At 46.4% G+C, this 20,683-nt stretch overlaps 2 protein-coding genes across 2 annotated transcripts in view; one reads left to right on the top strand and one right to left on the bottom strand.

Annotated features, from left to right (window-relative positions):
* LOC146357540 (transmembrane protein 263-like) overlaps window positions 1-18,390 on the top strand; it is a 442,313-nt gene extending 423,923 nt beyond the window's left edge. Inside the window, exon 3 of the mRNA XM_084827740.1 lies at window positions 16,191-18,390. Within this exon, the coding sequence (XP_084683866.1) occupies window positions 16,191-16,477 (287 nt within the window). The 3' untranslated portion in view covers window positions 16,478-18,390. The remainder of the gene's footprint in view (window positions 1-16,190) is intronic.
* The window catches only part of CHST1 (carbohydrate sulfotransferase 1), a 71,278-nt gene continuing 68,978 nt past the window's right edge, over window positions 18,384-20,683 (bottom strand). Inside the window, exon 4 of the mRNA XM_084827718.1 lies at window positions 18,384-19,958. The gene's annotated coding sequence lies outside the window, so the exon portion shown is untranslated. The remainder of the gene's footprint in view (window positions 19,959-20,683) is intronic.

The raw sequence follows: 20,683 nt of genomic DNA, 5'->3' as shown, positions 1-20,683 counted from the left end.
CTGTTCGATACATATCTCAAAAAGTTTTATTCCAATAGCCCAAAGTAGATGAAGTTAAACGTTTTTGATTGCAGAGGAGGCAGGAGCAATACAGCATGTTTAAAGTGGTTCAAATGTTATATTCAAACACATTTGAAGTTTTTCTTAGTGAAGTTTTACTTTGTATTGAAATACGTATAAATATTTTAAGACATGACAACTCAAAAGCATACACTCCTCTTACATTGTTTAAATGTTAAGAAGAAAATGAAGACACTCAACACTGTTAACATACTAATTTTAGCAAAGAGACATGCATTATGTATAATGTGCACTTCATGGGAATATTCACTTGAAAAACATTTATTAGAACTTTGAAACGGCCTGATTTATTGTATCGTATTGTATTTATCCAGTACATTGGGATAAGATACTAACATAATAAATCTATATAACACACACTATAGCATATGCTACGTTATGCTGTTATACTTTTATGATACCAAAGATTTTTAGAAAGGAACATTTCTCCATGTAAAAAATACAGTAATGGAAAAGTACTATCACTGCCCATTGCTCTTTTCTTCCTGCTTTTGGCAAGGAGTGGGCAGGTAGATGGTGCAGAAGGCCTTAACCGCCAGTTCAAAACTAGTCTACATTGACAGCAACCACCCCACCACCTTTAAACAGGAGAAAATCCCGTACAGTTCCTTATCATGCTTTTTGCATTTGTTGGCAAACCCTTAGAAAAAATTGTTCTGCATGCAAGTGATCCTGCACACAGTAGGTGACCACACATGATTTACCAGGCCACAGGTAGGGAGTTGCATAGGATATTTAACTCACACACCCAGCATTTGTGTGAGTCTGCCTTAAGTGGTCCTTACATTGCCATGATCAGAAAACACAGTGGTTCGCCTTCAGTCATGGCTGTTATTCCTGTTCATTTACCCTCCTGAACTCTTTCGCTTGGTAGTTTGCTGCAGACAAGACAGCAGCTAAGCTGTTTGGGGGATGAGCAGTGAACAATTAAAAGGCTACTGTGCCAGTGATGAGTCCTGTGGCAAGCCAGGCTTTGTAGACAGCTGTCCCCGTTTTTGCGGAGTGCAGCAGCCTCTTGACCAGTCCCATGGCAGGCGGCAGCTGGAGGCAGACACATCTGGCTGGCAGAGTTGACGTTTTTTAATAACCCGAAAGCTAACATCAAGTTGGCATTTCTGGAGATCTCTCCCTACCCCCCCCCCACTCCTCACCTGCAATATGGTGATGATGATAATATTGGCTTATGTAGCCAGTGAGGGATATGTTAAGGATTAGTGCCATTGTGTATGTGAAATGCTTGCAGGGAAATACTGTATAAATTCTAAGCATTATTAGCCAAACATTAGAGGAACATTAAGAGCCTTCAAGGAAGACAATATTGGAAATTCCATAGCAAGGGGAAACCATGTTGCACAGGAACCCAAACCACAGCCTGGTAGAAGCTACCTCTTTCTTACAGTATCAGTTACAAAGATCTTGGAATCCTTGGATTTAAAGCAGATACAACCCAGCAATCATCACCATCAATTGTCCTTCTCATACACTCACCCTGCTCATTGAATGGCATCTCTATAGAAGGCACCTTTGTATGGGAGCAGAGCTTTTGATATCTCCTGGCAAGGTGACTGGCAAGTGCCGATCAATGCCAGCTTTATTTATTTATTGCTCTTTTTCTTTAGTCACCCCATAACTGATGTTGTCTGGGTGTCTTACAAACAAGTAGAACATTAAAATATAATGTAAAACAATAAAAGTGATTAAAGGTAACAACACTTTTTTTTTTTTAACTGAGAGACTCAGGCTAAAAGTCATAAGTTATTTAAAAGACATGGGTGAATAAAAAGGTCTTCATCTGGTGCCCAAAAGACCATAAAGATGGTGTCAGGCGAGCCTCTCTGAGAAGGCTGTTCCATAAGCACAGTGTCACCTTCTCCCACCTCTCCTCATTTGATTAGCTTAGCTCTCCTCTAGCACTATACCTACATTCACAAAGCCTCCAGCCACTATCACTGTTATGAGTAGGGATGTTAGAGAATTCCACCATAGACTCCAATGAGGCCAGATTCTTTAGACCCCTCGCAGTCCGTGGCGGAACGGACCACCCACCTCCACCACCCTATGAAGTTGCCCTGGAACGGATCCTACTTGCCACCGGCAAGGTCCGGTCTGTCCGCTGCCGGTCTGCAGAAGAAAATGGCGTCCGGCATAGCAGATGCCATTTACGTCCCTTCTCTTTGTCATGATAGGCTACGTAAATCTTTACGTAGCCTATCACGGCAAAGAGCAGGGACACAAATGGCGTCCGCTACACCAGATGCCATTTGCATCCGCAGACCAGCAGGGGCCGGAAGTCCACCAGCGGCCAGAGCCGGCCAGCGGCTCTGCGGACTTGCCGCGGAGCGGAGTGGAGCCAGCCGGCAAGGATTCGGGGGGGGGACAGATCACCTCCCCCCCCGTGGACCCCCCGTGGACTCCAGGTAAGGGGGTTTCATACATCCCTAATTATGAGACATGGGTAATAGTCAGCATTAAACTTCATTTCATAGAAAGGATGGAAAGAAACACAGGACAAGAACATACCCAAGCCGGAGGACAAGGTGAAGTTAAAAGTTGACAGTGGCTCACTTAGGGTCCAGTGTTTGGGCTCCATCACACAGGCGGGGAATTCCACATCAATGCCTGTTCTTTCCCCATCTAGTATCATTGCTGGACTGGGTCATTCTCTTTAGATAGCTGTTTCCTGTCACATTATTTTTCATTTCTTTCCTTCTCACGGGGGTGGTGATGCCGCTTGGGGTGTAGCAATAATTCCTCCCTGGTTCCCGCCCCTTTCCCTCCCCTTGCATGTTACTGGTGGATGGCGACCGACACGCTGTAAGTCTGCAACCCTCAGCACACTTACTTGGGAATGAGCCCCTTTGAATTTAATGGGGTGCTCGGAATCAACAGAGGACGTTGATTCTGAGCTTGGTGGGGTAGGAATCAGATCTGTTTCCCTTCATTGCAGGGAGGCATTTTACCCTCTTATCCCTCCAATCAAGAAATGTGCTCAAGCATTTGCATGGCAGACATGTTGTTTGAGAGCAATGCACTTCTTTGACACTGTCTGGTGCTGCTGTGGCCGAGCAGGTGGCGCGCTGCGCTGCAGCCAGGATCTGGGCAGTTTGGCAGGAGTCACTTTGAAGCAAAGGGGAAAATCGCCGGCGCGGGGGAGGGTTGCGTGCAGATCTTTCCTCCCTCAGCAAGGCTTGAGCAGATGCAGGAGTTGCCCTCAAAACATGCGCCCTCCCCTCCTTGCAAGGAAGGGAGAGCGCACAAGCCCTCCCGCCTGTCAAATCTGCCTGCAGCCCGTTCCCAATGCCTTCTTCATCCTGAGTGCTAGGGATGTTGGAGAATTTCTCCATGAATCTCCAGGAGGCTGAATGCCAATGCATTCGGCCCCCCGAAATTGATGGAGAAACGGTCTGCCCCCCTCCCCCCGGGATGGGACTTACCTTGGTCGAATGTCCTTGGCGGCGGCGGCTTCCGGCAGCGGTGCGGCAGCGGTGCAGCGGCAGCCGGTCTTCTGACCGGCTGCCGACGCCGCCATTTCCAAGTAAAAAAACAACAACAACAACAAACATGATAGGCTACGTAAACATTTACATAGCCTATCACGGCTAGATTTTCAAAAAACACCGTGATAGGCTACGTAAATCTTTACGTAGCCTATCACGGCTGACTTGGGGGGGGGGGAAGCGCGTACGCAAATGGCAGCGCCCATGGGCGCCGCCATTTGCGTTCCTTATTTGGGCACATGTAGTCTACGTAAACATTTACGTAGACTACGGTGAAAATAAGGGCAACGCTATTTGCGTACGCGCTTTTTTTTTTCCCCAAAGTCAGCCGTGATAGGCTACGTAAAGATTTACGTAGCCTATCACGTCTGACTGCAGGGACGCAAACGGCAGCGGCTATGGCCGCCGCCATTTGCGTCCCAGCAGGACCAGGGGATTCGCGGCCGGAGGGACGGGGCACCTCCCCCCCCGGCCAGAATTTCGGCCAGAGGGACGGGGCGCCTCCCCCCCGGCCAGAATTTTGGCGGGGAGGGATGGGGTGCCTCACCCCTGCCCAGAATTTCAGGGGGAGGGACGGAGTGCCTCCCCCCCACTGCGAAGCAACCTGCGGGACCAGGTAAGGGACTTTTGTCCATCCCTACTGACCGCGCCCCCCAACAACTGAAAACAAATGCCCACAGCCAGTTTCTTCCTCTGTTGGAGAATTTCACAGGGAAGTCATGGCGTCCTGATCCGTGGGCTGGAAAAAATATCACATTTTTTGTGTTTGGGGAAAATAATGGGATAGGCTGGGGAAAATGGTGGAAGAGTAACGGCGTCATCAAAAGAGCCCGCAAACTTCCGTGACAGAGCCATCTCAGTAGCAGGATAAAAGCTCCTTGTGAAGAAGCCCTTTATTCTGAAATCAGAAGTCTTGCAGGACTTTCCCTCCTGCTTGTGCATTATTTTGGGCTCCATCCAGTCAACCTGAGGTAACTCTTTTTGGATTGCTGTTAGTGTGGGCTAGATCTGAACAGCCAAAGCATTTTGGACCATGGACTTGCCCTCTCCTCTGCAAAAACCAGCCACACATTGGAAAATGTGTGTAGAGAACAGGGCCACAAGCTGGCAAGTTCTGCATTCTGTTCTCAAGTCTTCTTTTTCCAGGAAAAGCACTCCCACATGGAGGGCTCCTAGTTCTACCTGTGAGGAGGGCGTGTGCCACTATTCTGTATTTTCTTTAGCACTATTCAGGTGTTCTTCCTCCTGTGCTGAATGGATGTGTGAGGAAAGGAGCACTGCACCCACCCCCCGCTCTGCCATCGCATCTGCCACCCTGCATGTATGGAGGGCAACAGTCTGACCAGGAGAGCCTCCTGTATCTGTGGAGGCCCTTTGTACGATTAAGAAGCCTGGAAAATCAGAATCCTCTCCTTGCGCGTTCACTCAACACGAGAGGAAGAATGCATCAATAGGGGTTTTCATAATGGATTATCTGTGGTAAGAGAAAAGATGGAAGAAGTGGTGGGAAATTACGGGTGGGCTTCAAGGGGAAGGTGAGGACATCTGGACCCCCCATAAAATTCCGTCAATGAGACTGGGCAATGGCACTGTAAAAACCTCGTCTGGAAACACTCTAGGTTTTGATTTGCAATTATTCCCTAGAAAGCAAGCAGGCGAACCTCATCCAATTGCTTTTTAAGGAAAACGTGACCTTGTTACTATGGATAACTGCAAAGCAAAAACAATACAGAACACACTCTCTTGGTTCTCACACCATCCTTCATCCTAAAGGTATCGGAGACTGGGTGAGGATTCAGTTTTGTCATCATGCATAATGGAACACGTGAAATCATAGAACTCTTAGTGCTGTCGCTGCCCTGTCACTCACGACATGCTCTTTATTCGACATGCTTCAGAACCTGCCAGACAGACCCACTTCGTATTATCAGGGTCTGGACAGAAATTGATTGGGAACAGGCAGGGCCCAAGCTAAAGAGGAAAGCATAGCATAACTGTATGTTGGCACTGACCCCAAAGAGAAGAATTGGCACATACACTGTGGGTACGATCCCACCACCCTCTCCCCCCCACCCCCGAGAGAGGTGAAGCTGAAGGGACCCTTGGAAAGGCCAGGTCATTGATGGAAAGGAAAAGGCATGGCAGATGGTAAAGAGTTTGCAGCAGCAAGCTCCAGGGAACAGAATTTGCTTCCTGAGCTGGCTGCGTGTTTGTCTCTCTCTGATTATTTTGTGTGGTTTTCATCTCTGCTGCCTGTATCTCTTTCTCAATCTAGGCTCCTCCATGCCACCAAAATGCTTAGCTCACTCCATTGTCTGAGGGACTAATTTGCACTGTAAATCTGATGCTTATCTTACATGACAGCTTACTATGGGGTTTATTGCGGTTCTTGAAGACAAGCTGAGCGAAGGCAGTGAGGGAGTGTTTGCTGCAGTGAAGGATGCACTCCCAGCCTAACACACTTCTTCACCAATCAGAGCAAGGTGTTTCTTTTCTCATTTGGTGCTCTCTCTGGCTGGCCTTGGTTTTTATAGATCCCAGATGTAGGGATGTGGACTGGGCTCTAAACTCCTGTGGAAAAACGGCTCTGTCTTATCGGTCTTATAAGCATTACTATTAAATGACATACTGCCCTTTGCTTTGTGTCAGCCAGTCATTTATTTGCAAGCCAAAGGCCATTAAAAACACCTATACATTACAAAATGCATAACAAAAAATAGAGTAATTAAATAATTAAAAAGAGAGCTTAGTGAATCTGAACTAAAATACACCTATACTTTTACACAAAAGAACCATATTTACAGTTAACTGTGATGGCCTGTTCTTGTCAACTAAGAGGATTGTATCACATCAGCAACTGAAATTTTCCTTCTTTGTGTGTCTTTAAAGAGAATTGGTTCTACAGGATGGATAAAACCCAACAGGACAGGAAGAGCTTTTCCACATGAGACTGTTAATTGCTGTATCTACTTTTGATTTCGTCACAGAATTGAGATCTGCGCTCTACATAAGAGCTTTTCCTTTCCTCATTTTCTGCTACATAACCTCTAGGCGGAGCAGTGCTATAGCGGAATAGTGCAAATACACAAGTAGAAACAGCACTTTCATAAATAATACCCCATTTTCCACATTTTTAAAAAAATGGGAATGTGCTCTGGAAAAAAAAATGAACCTGGAGGACCATGAGGTCGTCTAAAGAACCCATAAACAACCATGAGTAAGGAATCACAAGCGCACAATAAATACGCCATGTAGGAAAGCTCAAAATGAATTTTAACTACCTATGGGGGTCGAGCATCAGGAGCCCTGTATGAAAGGTGTTGTTTTGTTTTGCTTTGTTTTCCAGTCCATTCCAGTCAATACAGATAGAAACAATAGGGATTTATTAACATTTCCTAACCCATGAGTCATAAGTAATAATTCCTGACAAGTACATTGCCGCCGATACATTGTCCCTGCTGTATTTGAGCCGGGCCAGTCTTACCATGAAGCATGGTGAAGCTTGGTTTGAGCAACAGGGTTCTGGAGGGCGTGCTGGTTTATTTCTTTATTTTGATTTATTATATTTCTATACTGCCCAATAGCCAAAGCTCTCCAGGCAGTTCACAAAACTCAAAACCATACAGTACAACAACATAATAAAAACATAATATAAAAACCATTAGAGTTTTAAAACAACATAATAAAACCAAGGGAAAAAGCCAGAGTAAAAGCCAGCCATGGTGTAAAGACCTACACGTGCAATAACACATTTAAAAACCATACTTGAAGAACGAAAAAGAAATAAAAAGCTGGGAGAACAGTTTTTCCTGTTTCCAGTCTCTAATTCTATCCAATCTCCAGCTCCAGCTCTGTATGCCTACTTCTCCCTGAGGTGGTAAATCTTGTCTCAATACCATCAGAATCAGAGGCACATTTGGTGAGGACACATGACAGGGCCTTCTTGGTGGCTCCTCCCAGGCTTGGGAACTCCCTGCTGAGGGCAGCTAGGTTGGCTCCCTCCCTGCTGTCCTATCACCAGCAGGCAAAGATGTTTTTATTCAAGCAGACCTTTGGAATGTAAACTGGTCTGTTGGGGGTGTTGTTTTTATATATTGTTGTTGTAAAGAAGCAGAGTGACTCCATTTTCTGTTAAGCATCCATCTTCTGTAAGCAACTCTTTTGAGCTGATTAGCCTTGTGAGAGACCCTGGGAGGAAGCACAGTCATGAAGCCATTTGACCACCTGAACGGAGGATGGGCTCTGGCTTATCTCTTGTAACTCTGACTGCCCCTGGCCTCAAGGTCATAAAATGCCCAGTTCCGCAGGAAGGAGTAAAGGTTGCTTTCAGCTGGGCCCATGTGAAAAGTGTCACCTCCCTCTTCGGCCTTTCCATCAAGGAGCAGAGGAGGAAGAACTGGAGAGTGGCATCGTTACTGTATATAAACTGGAGAGGGCCTTTCATTCCTGTCTTGCCTTGGGGAAAGGAGGTATTCATGTTTGGCATGGCTTATGAGAAGGCCCATACTAAGGTCTGCATAGGTCAGCAGCACAGTGGTTTTTATTTTTTAGTCTGTATTGGGTTTCCAACTGTCCAGTATTTGTATTAATCTGATTGTACCAATTCGGCTTTTTAACTTCCAATTTTGTACCAATTTGGCTTTGTAACTCCCAATTCTCCTTCTCCCCTCTTGTAAATAAACACTGATCTCCTCACACTGTGTTCTCTTTCCAGTTTGGGTCAGTGCTAAGTCCAGTGTTATTCTGTGGCTGGCGCTACTAACTATATATTGTCCTTGACTCTGAGACTCGAGGGAACTGCTTTCATCCCTGATTCGGCAGAGCTAAAGGAAGCTAAGCAGACCTGGGGACTCCCCCATCCTAGGCTGGTGGCAGAGAGGGGTGGGGGTGGCAGCTTTCCGTTAGAAGTGGTTCAGCTTTGAATCACGTTTCTGTCCTCTGCCTTCCTTTACAGTCATGTTCTTTAATTGTGTTTTTAATGCATTTGTTTTATGATTGTTTTTATTTTAAAAGTTGCCCTTTATTGTTGTTAGCTGCCGTGAGGGCTATTTCCTGGTAGAGAGGCAGCTGTGTTTGGGCTGCACCACTTCAGACTGCAGTTGGGGACTCACATGACTGCTCCTCTGCCCACACACAAATATATCCTAAACTAAATGTGAGGGAGAAGGGTTTTGCCTAGCCTTCATCCTGCTGTACTAGTTTTTTAGAAGTGAGAATCTTTTTTTAAAACTTACACAGAGGTGACCGTGTTAGTCTGTTGCAGCAAAAAGACGAAAAAGTCTTGTAGCACCTTCAAGACTAACACATTTATTATGGCATAAGCAGTTGTGGACTCGAGTCTGATGAAGGAAACTTTAGGTGTAGGCAACCTGATGCCTTCCAGATGTTTCTGAACTATAAATCCTATAATCCCTGTCTACTGGTCATTCTGGCTGGGTCTTATGGGACTTGGAGTCCAAAACATTTGAAGGTTGCCTACCTTGCTCTAGTCCATAAAAGCTTTTGCCACAATAAATGTGTCAGTCCTTAAGGTGCTACAAAGCCTTTTGCAATCTTTTAAAAATAATACTCCGCCCTCCCCCGCACTTCCATATGTGGGACTCTGTTCCAGCATGTGAGCCCACACCTGCTATCTGAGGTGGCTCTGCTCAGTGTAGTGTTGCGATCACAGTTTGAACTGTAATTGCCAGTCCCCAGAAGCAGGCGAGTCATGTTGACTTTTCACATGGAATAAGAAGACAGGCCTTCTTATGGATCAGTAGCTGTTTAAAGAACAGAAAGCAAAGAGTAGGAATAAATGGTAAATTCTCCCAATGGAGGGAAGTAAATAGTGGGGTCCCACAGGGATCTGTATTAGGACCGATGCTTTTCAACCTATGAGAGGTTACAACAGCTGGGATTGTTTACCTTGGAAAAAAGGAGGGTAAGGAGAGACATGATAGAGGTCTACAAAATTATGCACAGTGTGGAGAATGTGGGTAGGGTTTTCTCCCTCTCTCAAAATACTAGAACCTGGGGTCATCCCATGAAGCTGATTGGTGGGAGATTCAGGACAGATTAAAGGAAGTACTTCTTCACACAGCGCCTAGTTAAACTATGGAATTCACTACCACAGGAAGCAGTGATGGTCACCAATTTGGATGGCTTTAGAAGGGGGTTGGAGAAATTCCTGGAGGAAAAGGCTATCAATGGCTACTAGTCCTGATGGCTATGTGCTACCTCCAGTACCAGAGGCAGTGAGCCTATGTACACCAGTTGCTGGGGAACATGGGTGGGAGGGTGCTGTTGCACTCATGCCCTGCTTGTGGGTTGCTGGTTGACAGCTGTTTGGCCACTGTGTGACCAGAATGCTGGACACCCTGGGTCTGATCCATCATGGCTCTTATGTTCTTACCAGGTGCAAAAATATCTTAGAGCAGCAGTGTCTGAAGTTAGGAGCTGAAACCAACCCCTAACTATAGAGGGGCAATGAGAATGGCCTGCAGTGATTGGTGGCAATAGGCTGGCCTATTATGTAGGACATTTTGGAACTCTAGTGGCCATAACTAACAGAGTTCTGGCCCACTTACAGCCAGGTACTGCCAGGTTCAAGGGTTAATTTGTGCTCAGTGATTACGAAATACTGTGTTACTGTATTACTTAAGCCTTGGAACTTTGAGACTGGCCAGACTACGGTTGCATTAAGAAACACTGATAACCCAGGCAATTTTAAATCCTTAAGAAATGGCTGTGGATGGACCACTCAATGGTGATACCTGTATCGATCTGGATCCTAGAAAGGATCTTCCATGCATTCAATCTTGGAATACTTTATGTTTGGGAAAACAAACCTTTAAAAGGCTTGCTGAACGTCTTGATGAACAGCAGCCTTCTCCAACCTGGTGCCCTCCAGATGTGCTTGGACTACAGCTGCCATCATTCCTCCCAGCATGACCAATGGCCATGCTGGCTGGGGATGATGGCAATTGTAGTCCTACCCATCTGGGGGACACCAGGTTGGGGGAGGCTGATGGAGAAATTAATCCCATGTTGGAAGAAAACAGAACCTTGTAGCCTCACCTTGTCTGGATGACCATCTTCCATCTTCTTCTAGTAGCAGCAGTTCTAGCAGTAGTTCCCAGTCCACTATAGGAACATATATGCAGAGCTGTGTACACCAATCCCAAGTGCATAGTGTTGGAGGCATATTCAGGAATATTGGCTATTTGGCCTGATTTACACTACACCACAATGTCCCTCTGTGCTTGCCTGTACACTAGCAAGCCATGGAGGGGTGGTCTTTTCTCGCAAAGACCTGGGTTTCTACTAAGAGAAGCACACACACAGAGAGAAGCAAGCAGGGATGAGAGTGAGGAACGATAATGAGGGACAAAGAGTGAGATTGGTCGCTTTTGCACAGAAGGTGTTGCCCTGACCTCTCCAGGCACAATGAGAAGCCTTCAAAGGTTTTTAGAATGCAAATCTAAATGCGAATGCATAGATGCAGTTCTATGATCCACTGTATTTAGCACCTGCTTTTTGGTGTTCCCAATCCTCTCAGTCAGCTAGCTAAGGAAATCCACTGACTGAATCAATCTTGACCTCAATCTGTACTGGAAATAAAAAGGGGCAGAGACACGTCAAAAGGTGTGTGTTTTTCTTCTGAGCCGAACTGTCGGTTTCCTGGCATGTTAATGATGTTCAAAACAACTAAACAGTTTGACTAGTTTCCACTAAGCCAGCAAGTTGCTGAGAAGCAACTCTTCAAGGAACAGTTACTTCAGCATAGCCTGGAGCTTGTTAATGTCTGAGGTTCATGGGGAAGGAACAGGAGCCAAGCTTCAGCCGCATACAGGGAGCTGTTCTCAGCAGACACCCCTTGCCAGGGTCAGTGTGATGGGTGCGGTGCCCAGGGCATCTGATTGGACAGCCAGCGCCTATTCATTCCCCCACCCCTGGATACGGCTGGGAACAGGATGCTTTCCATGTGACTCGACCACAAAGCTGCTTTTCTCAGGCTTGGCCTTTGTCTGTGACAGGGAATTCTGGCCGTGTGTGTGATCAGCGGACAGTATAAAGTGCTGAAGGATCTCTTTGCTGTGTTCCCAAGAGCCTCACTCTTCGGAGCGCTAACAGGGTCATGGTGGTTCTCCTTGCCAAGTAGCTGACTGGTTCTGACAGCACCTCTGGCCTGGGCTCTGTGGAGAGGCATCATTATGCCACATTATTATGCAGGCATTCAGTAGTTCACCATTCGTCTCAGCAGCTTCTCCATAGCCAGAGCATGGGAAATGCATCCCACTAAAAGCTCCCCTACTGCTCAGTCTTGCCACATTTGACTAGGCCATAGTGATCAGCAATCTCAGCAGAAGAGAGATAAGAAAGGGCTCTGCAGTTCTCCAGAGGACAGCATCCAGAGCTTTGATTGTTTCCTTTTAAGTGAAAGGACACTGGGACTCCAGTCTATATAGAAGCTATACTGTCTAATCTTAGATAACCATGGTTACTCAGTGGGGAGGGAAATGCTCTCTGCACATGTGCAAAGGTACTCTTGTTCTACTACAGATGTACCAGAGTACATCTCTGAATGGGCCTGAAAATGGGTGTCATGGTAAAGCATAATGAGCCCTGGCTCAAATTGTGCCTTGGAGGAGAGTGTGCTCTCTCTGATTCACCTTAGCACACAGAGGGTTTATTGTGATAGATCATACCCCAGCACAAAATCATGAACTGGACTGATGTCTTTTTCTGTCCTTGCTTCTTGAGCCTGTTCCTGGGAGGCCATAAAACACACCATATCCGACGTAGGGTGACCACTCATGAATTGCCAAAAAAGAAGACAAAAGAGGACACTTCTTTGCATCAATTTGCATATACCAATTTATATGTGTAGAGGCAAATTTAGAAATTATTATCATTTAAATAGGAAAACAATACATCTCAGCATAGTGTGGCAGACTGTGACCAGGTGACCTGTGTACCTTGCTCAGTTCTGCTGTCCAGGTGCTGCTGATGGGCATCTTCAAGAACCCTTTCTTATGGTTCTTCATCTTTGAACTGGACTTGGACTGGACAGCCCTTCAAACAGAGGACTATCCTCGGAAAAAGAGGACACATGGCCATCCTATTTCTCCAAACATGTGTTCTTACGTTTGTGTTCATAACAGTTTTGTAATAAAAGAAAACATGTTCTGTTTTGTTTTTAAAATGGTGGCACCCAGGGTTAGCTTTTGTGTTGCAGCCTCCATTCAGGACTGGGCATTTTCAAATGAAAAGAATACATGGAAGATCCTTCCAAGCTGAAGGGGAAGCACTCCTAGGAAGGCTTAGTGAGAGCTGGCCCCTTTTCAAGTAGATAGTACAGTTGCCAGGTCTAGGGCTGGATCTACACTTACTGCCTTTTTTCGTTTCCAATGAGGTTTCACCGCCCGCCTTTCACACTACGCAGTAGCCACCTCGAATTGGAACCAGAATTTCCCACTTCCGTGCTCCCTCTTTCAATACCCTAATATCCCAGTATTTCCCCTTAATGTGCTCTGATTTTCTGCCTTCGCTACCATATCCAGTCGTAGTCCCCTCCCCCACCTGTCCATATACAGCGGTGTTTGTACTTCCCTCCTGTCCAATCAACTCTCGACGGCCCCGTGGCTTCTTCCAGCTACCAATCGCATAGCTTCCTCAGCAGCCCCCATTCCCTCAGCAACAAGCAAAGGGCTGGATGTGCGTGTACTTGTTTGATCTCGGAAGCTAAGCAGGGTCGGTTCAGGTCAGTGCCTGGATGGGAGACCGCCTCGGAATCAGGCTTCCTGCACTGAGCAGGGGGTTGTTGTATCCCTTCAAATGAGAGTAAGTTTTACCCCCTCCTATCCCCTGCTCTGGATGTGTGTGTTTTTTAATTCAGGCGTTATCCTCACAGAATCGGGGCTTCTCCGAGATGTTTTTTTTTCTAATTGAGGCATGATCTTCAAAGCGTCAAAGTTGTGAAGCTCATAGTCTCATTTGAGGGGCCGACTTAGCATCCGAGATCAGACAAGCGCATGCAGGAAAACAGCACAGTGCTCGAGTGTGAACCGAGCTTATGCATTCGATGAAACTCTGCAACGGGGAAAATGGGTGAGTGTGAATAATCACATTTTAATGCAAGAGCGTTTAACCCGACGGGACACCGAATTCGTTGCGATGGCAGGCGTAATGTAGTTCGGCCCTAGATCTGTTGCCCACTGCTCAGACATTCCCTTTGCCCAGTGCCCTCCTCTTCTGCCTGCAAAACTGAAATGCTACTTGCTAAGCAACTGCAATCTCCATCATCCCAGCAAGCACCTGCCATGCTTGCTGGGGATGATGGGAGTTGTAGCCCACACACATCTGGAGGGCGCCAGGTTGGGGAAGGAGGGTGAACAAATGGACTGGATGGACATAGGGGTGGGTAGTGCCACTGCCATGCACTCTCACAGCAGTGCTGCATAGCTTCAGAACAGTCACCACCTCCAGGTACTCAGAAAGGTGTAAGAGGGGACATGCCTCACAAAGAAGGGCTGTGTCATTTGTTCCTTAGAGGACTTCCATACAGTGTCATATTGGGGCTGACCATTGGCCTTGTTCGAATAGACAGACCACGTTTCATATTGGTGCTAATGCCAACATGAGTAGCCAGCACCTAGGTCGACAGACACATGTTTAACACACACACACAATGGAGAATCTGGGGCTGACTTTGAAGTCTACACACCCCTTTCTCATTTAAAATGGGGTGGGGTGCATCCAGATCTCGCTGTTCTCAAAGCTAATGTACCCATGTAGCATAAAATACCAAGCAGATAAGGTGTACTAGCAGCAGGTAGGCTCTTTAAATAACTCAAGACCAAAAACAAACAAAGGATCTTAAAATCTTAAAAGAAGAAAAAGGGTTGTTCAGAGAAAACAGAATAGAATATGAACTCAGACATATAAGAACATTTTAAAAGCCTCCTAAAACAGCTAAAACATTGATCTATCTGGAGATGGAAAATACTTTGTCAGGGCATGATACTTAGCATTACAGTAGCTAAAAAAAACCAACCCAGCCCTTACCAATCTATTTCGGGCAGACATAGTTACATGCCTAGGGAGCAAAACAAGCCTCTTTCACATGCAGCATCTGGCAAGCTGGATTCCAGACAGGTATTTCCCAAGCCATTGTTTACAAGTCAAAATGATACTCTCCTTTGTGGGAGAAAAACTGCTGTTTTTCTCGGCATTGCTGGTGAACTCATGAGCTGCCTGGTTTTGAGCCAATCAAAGTAATGTCAGTTACATTTCCAATTACACAGAAGATTTAGGCTGCAATCTGATAACACTTACCCAGGAAGAAGCCCTGTTGACAACAATGGGAATTACTTCTAAGTAGACATCTAGAGGTTTGCAGTGTTAGAGCTGGATCATTTTGAGGAAGAGAGAAAAGTAGCTTCTCATTAGGGTTTGAATAACGCTGATCAGGCAGTGTCCATCTGTAGCAGACTTGAATCAATATAAAAACAATACACGGAAGAAGGGCCAGTCTGGTAGGCTAAGTGTAGGCCTTGGCACGTTCTCACTCCAATATGGCTTTGAGACACACGACATAGCTCCGCTGTAGTCAAGAGGAAGGTCAAATCAATATGGGCACTTCCAAACCTACAACATTCGTTTTCAACAAGGTACCGTATAAAATCTCACAGCTCTTTCTTCCCTGTGTACCTGCCAAAATGAAGCAGCACCGAAAAGAGGTATAGACAAAGTTCTAAGTCAGGGGTCCTGGAGAAAGTGGGAGGGGCCAGCTGGCATGGCTTTCTGGGGTCCTCCAAAGGGCTGGATGTGGCCCCTGGGCTGTCCCAAGTCAGTCTGCTGCCTGAGGTGAAGGACAAGATGGTGCCCCATTCCTTGTACAAAGGCTGAGTGGACTGGCGGCTGAATCTGTCTCCAGCACTGGCACTGAGACAGCATTCTTCACTACACCTGAAGGCAGCAGGCTAGCTTCAAGGGCACAGGGTAGGCCACATGGCCCACAGCTCTCTCCTCTACCACCTTGCTGCCACCCCCCAGCATCTGCCGCCTGAGGTGACCGCCTCACTCTGCCTAATGGTAGGGCCTGTCCTGGCCCCACCCCCTTTCCTCCAAGCACCAATTCTTTGATACTTTTTGTGTGTTTTTCCCCCATTCTAAAAGGTTGAAATGCCTCTCCCCATTCTAAAAAATTAAAATAGCTTGGTTACTGGCAGTAAGAGCTTTAAGCTAAAATATGCTAGTATTTTTTGGCCCTACCTCATTTTGCCTTGGACCCACCCACCACTGGAATGTGTGGGCTCCAAAAGCTGCTTCAAAATGGAATTTGGCTCTAGGGCTGAAAGAGGCTCTGCACCCCTGCTCTCAGTTTAGATTTAATTTATTCTATCATATGAACTGATATATTCTTATCTTGACTGGCCAGACCATTGTCCAGGTATGCTAGTGAAGTTCCAGTAGAAGGTCTTGTTGAATGAGGGATGCAGATTATGGACGAATCTTGGCATTCCTACTATCTGGCAATATCCCACAATGTTGCATTTGTTCAGAAGTACTAGGAGAGAAGCATCTAACTCTTTTCCATTTTTCTTGCCTTATCTCTACTTCTTGCAGACACCAGGGAAGACCACCGTGAGCAACCATCAGGCATGATATGGAGAATGACTGGAGGCCTGTACAGCATCACCCGAGGAGCTGTGGGGGCAGCGCTGGGAGGAGTGGCGTGGGTTGGGAGCAAAAGCTTCAAACTTACCAAAACAGCTGTGACCAGTGTCCCTGTAGCTGGTGTCGGACTAGTCAAGGGCAGTGTCTCAGTAGTGACCAGTGGCGTAGGAGCTGTGGGCAGTGCAGTGGCCAGCAAAGTCCCTTTCATCACCAAGAAGAAGGACAAGGCCGACTAGCCCCATCAGATCTCCTAGTCCCAGCACTCCCCCAACACAAGACCTTTTGGGATTGCAAACAAACACATCAGGGAGAGAACACACCACCACCACCACCACCCCAGATACCAGTTGTGGGTGATAATTAGCTGCTTAACCTGGAGCTCTGGAAGACACAACTCACACACCCCACACATACAGGAGACCATCCATCCTCTGAAGGACAATGTAGGTGCTTGAAGTTCTCTTCTAAAGTGATGTCCTTCCTGTTTACTCTTCAGAGCTCATTGGAGGCGAGCATTGAGCTCTGTCTCTTTGGACATACTGGAAGGAAAACTAACGCTTGGAGCTGTGTCCTGGTAGAAAGCACATGTGTGGTCCTGGGTATGGGTTGCCAGTTGGCTACTTAGAGACTGTTCTTTCCTTTAAGACCATCAATGTGGCCAGTAAAGCCTGCGATGGAGGCTGTTTTTGTCCACTGCTGAGCAGGAGGGAGGTTGACACCCTTACCTGGGGGAGATGTGATGTAGCACCCAAGGCAGAGGTTGACACTATCAGTACTGTGCAGGTGCATGGCTGTGAAGTAGTCATGCAGCCCACTGATGTCCGTGTGGGTTGCATCTGGACAGTCAGCAGATGCATGCTAGCACTGCTGACAGAGCCACCCCTTGCCTTTGCTGCCACCTTGTATCTCCCTCAGCAGTGGCACAGTGGGATTGAGCGAGGATAGCCTCTCCCTTACCCGCACACCTCACTAACCACATCAGTGCCTTGACAGGGAAATCCACTCTCTGGGTTGCCAATGTGGCTACCCTAGTCCTGCTGTTTGTTGTATTTTAATATAGTTCATCTTCATCTAGAGAAGCTTTCTGTAAAACAACCCAACATAAAAGGAAAGCCTGGAAGGGGAGGCCGGTGTGAATGGGGGAAAAGCTAAATCCCATATCGTAAATGGGATCTATTCAGGGAAATGCCATCAGAAATACTGTGAACGGGGTAATCTAACCATTTCACAGGTGCAGTTAAGGAGAGGTTGTTGTTTGTTCAATGACCTGGGCCTCTAAATGGATTCCCCAGCCATATTCTCAAGCTGAACATATTGCTTAGGTTTTGTGCTTTCATTTCATAAACCTGTGATACAGGTTCCATTAAGTCTGGAAGGTGTGTATGTCTCTGTGTGTTTATTGTTGTTGCTTTCTGAAAATCAGTGTAATGTAGAACTTTCCTTTGGTGAGTCTAACACCTGATTTACAAGCCTGAAAACTGTCCTTTGCCTGCATGGCAAATTGGTTGTCTGATTGTTCCGCTGTGCCTTGAAATGTTTCCCAGTCTGCCATTTAGCAACTTACAGGGCAATAATATGTGTGGAGAGAGAGAGAGAGAGAGAGAGAGATCTTTCTCTTCATGAGCATGAGTGCCCTTAATGTAGAAGATCCCGCACTTGTGGGTCTGGGTGATCAATGGAGTGGTCATAGGGCTCCAGCTGGCTTCTCTCTATGTTTTTGGCTGTTCATCCAATAGGAACTCATATGACAAATTTATTCTCCCCTGCACTCTCAATCACATTCCTTTGTAAACATATGTCGACCCTCAATTATCCTCTGATAGAATGAGAAATGCCCCCTGTCTTTGATTATCTCTGTCTTTCCTGGGTTTATAGGAATTGTGGGATTTTAACTACATAGAAGAGTACAGCAATATTTATATCTGTTTTGTGATGCACAGGTATGTTACAGTCATGAAAACCGAAGTTTACCCTGCCCATGAATAGTCTATATTATATTTACATGGTTGGGGTAATTATGGCTATTGGGGTTTTGTTTGGGTTCATTGACCACACAGGGTTGCCATCAATATGAAATAATGTTTTAGGCCATGCGTGCTCATGTGCCAGCTTATAGCAGCCTTGGAAAATAAAATCTATGTTCATGTTTTAAAGAAGTCCTTTATTTCTTCTTCTCACACTGAAACTTGCATGCTGCCTAAATCCTGAAACTGTTTACTCAGAAGTAAATCTAATTGATTTCAATGAGATTTTTTTCCAGATATATATGATGCACACAGAAATACACACACTCACTACAGCCTAAGATATTCATTCTCTCTCTCACACACACACACACACGCACATGCACACACACACGAGCAGAACTAAGATTCATTGGAGCGCCTTTTATTTATTGCCTTGATGCTATGGACATTCTGGCTTTTGTCTCTTGCTTGGTCCGGCTTTGCTTGTCACCAATATTTTCATTGGTCAGATGCCATGTCGGCACCATGGGTGTATCCAGTGCCTAATGCTTCCTGCACCCTCTTTGTTCACTGTAATAAAGACTTCTTGTTCACCACAGCATCTCATTTCTCTTAGGATGCTTCCAGAAGGAGGGCTCCAAACACTAACAATCAGGAGGCATTGGGCAGCTTTTCTGACTGTTCTTCCTTCACTGATTTTTTTTTCTGGTAAGAAAAAAACACAGAAGAAGCAGTGGAAAAACCCAGGAGGGCTACAAATTGAAGATGACGTCATCAGGACACACACACACACTGGTGAAATTCCATGAATGCGGCAGTACGATTGCACAATAAAAGCCTTGTCTAGAAGCACCCTTGGAAAGAAAAGCCGGTTTTGTCTGTCTTCCTGTTTTCATTTCTCTGCTAAAGGCTTGTTTGCCTCTATTGGGTGCATCGTCACAGCCCAATCTGACATCAGAGTGCCCACCTGTGCCTATCAGGGTAGTCTTCTACCATCTGCAAGGCTGGAGGAGGATGGTTTATCTCGGCCTTTTGCCCAGCTACCAAGCACCATAAGCACCGGGTCATTGTTTTCCTTTGGGAGCAGCCCATTCTTACTGTCTTTGATGCTACGCACCATGATAATTTTTCTGGGTCTTGCTCTAACCACACAGAAATGAATGCCCATTGTAACCAAACTTCCACCAAGGCCCCATCTACATCGGCCTTTTACTCCGGGGTGGGTGTGAGCTGAGGTCCCTCATGACAAATGACACAGTTGTGACTTCGCAGCCATCCGTGGTTTTCACCTGGAAAATGCGGAGTTCCAAGGAGTCGTCTTACTGCAATTTGGGGGGATTTGCTGTGGGTTTCCCATGGTTGCAGGCCATCTGTTCCTTCCCCGAACCGACTTTGCATTTTGCAGTGGGCGTGTTGTGGGCGTGTAGTGCCTGCGTCAATCTGTGATGCCCCTTGACTCCCCCCATCCCTTCTCAGCTGCACAGTTACAGAGGGGCGTTTTCGTCTATTTAATCACACTTTCGCACAGTTTTGCAGCTTCATATCTTCTCAACGGTTGTGGACTCAGTACACAAGTGCCAGGGGGGGTGTCTTGGGGGAGGACCAGCATCGCTCCGGCCACCATTTCGGAGCGATGGCTAGGCACATAGCGCTCACACTTGTGAATGCAAGCCATTGCGAGAGTCTTGGGCTGGGGAACTGACAAACTGGTGGTGCGGAAATGAAGGCGCACAAAGCATCCACTTTTTACCTAAAAGGGGACAGAAAGACACAGCAGAGCCCCTCAAATACAAAACAGCCACTGAAGTGTCACATCCCCACATTCACGGGACTGCACAGCTGCGCATTTCAAAATGGCAAAAAAAAAGGGCACGGCAAGTCTGTTAGGCACGCGCGCAGTACATAGCAAGTGTATTGCAGGGCATGCTGATTCAGAGCCGCATTGCTGCACAGTTGCGATGGGGGGGGAGTCAAAGCAGTGCCATATAGATGGGGCCCAAGCTAGAAAGGCTATAGTTTTCATAGCTAGCTTTACCAGTCACTTTTGGCCAAGTGATTTGAAAATCTTGCCTGGTCTCTGTCTCTGTGTGTATGTGTTTCCCTGAGTAAGGTGCAGAACTCTTGTAGGGACTAAGTGTCCTATCTTGCTACAGCAATTACTAGCAGTGCTCTGAGGTTCACTGGAATTCAACAGGCACTGGACCCATTACACTATCCTAAGCTGTCACAGCCAAGAAAGAAAGAGGAAAATGAAGGCAGTCTTGCTGCTTCCATCCAAGTCATAGGATACTTGAGGGAGTGAGCAGTACATTTCCACTTTCTTTCTTTGGCCATTCTTCCCCCACCCCCAACCCCATGCCACTCCTTTTACATTTAATGGAAAAGAATTATTGACTCAGAATAGGCACTGGCAGGAGCTTGGATGATAGGCTGGAGAAGATGAGACTGGGAAAAAGAAAAAGCCAAAGTGGAGAG

This window comes from Heloderma suspectum, chromosome 1, assembly GCF_057233095.1.
Source record: "Heloderma suspectum isolate Gila_16-S chromosome 1, 16-S_ref, whole genome shotgun sequence".
Taxonomy (NCBI): Eukaryota; Metazoa; Chordata; class Lepidosauria; order Squamata; family Helodermatidae; genus Heloderma; species Heloderma suspectum.
Note: the sequence above shows the minus strand (reverse complement) of the source record. Positions and strands in the feature narration are given on the sequence as shown.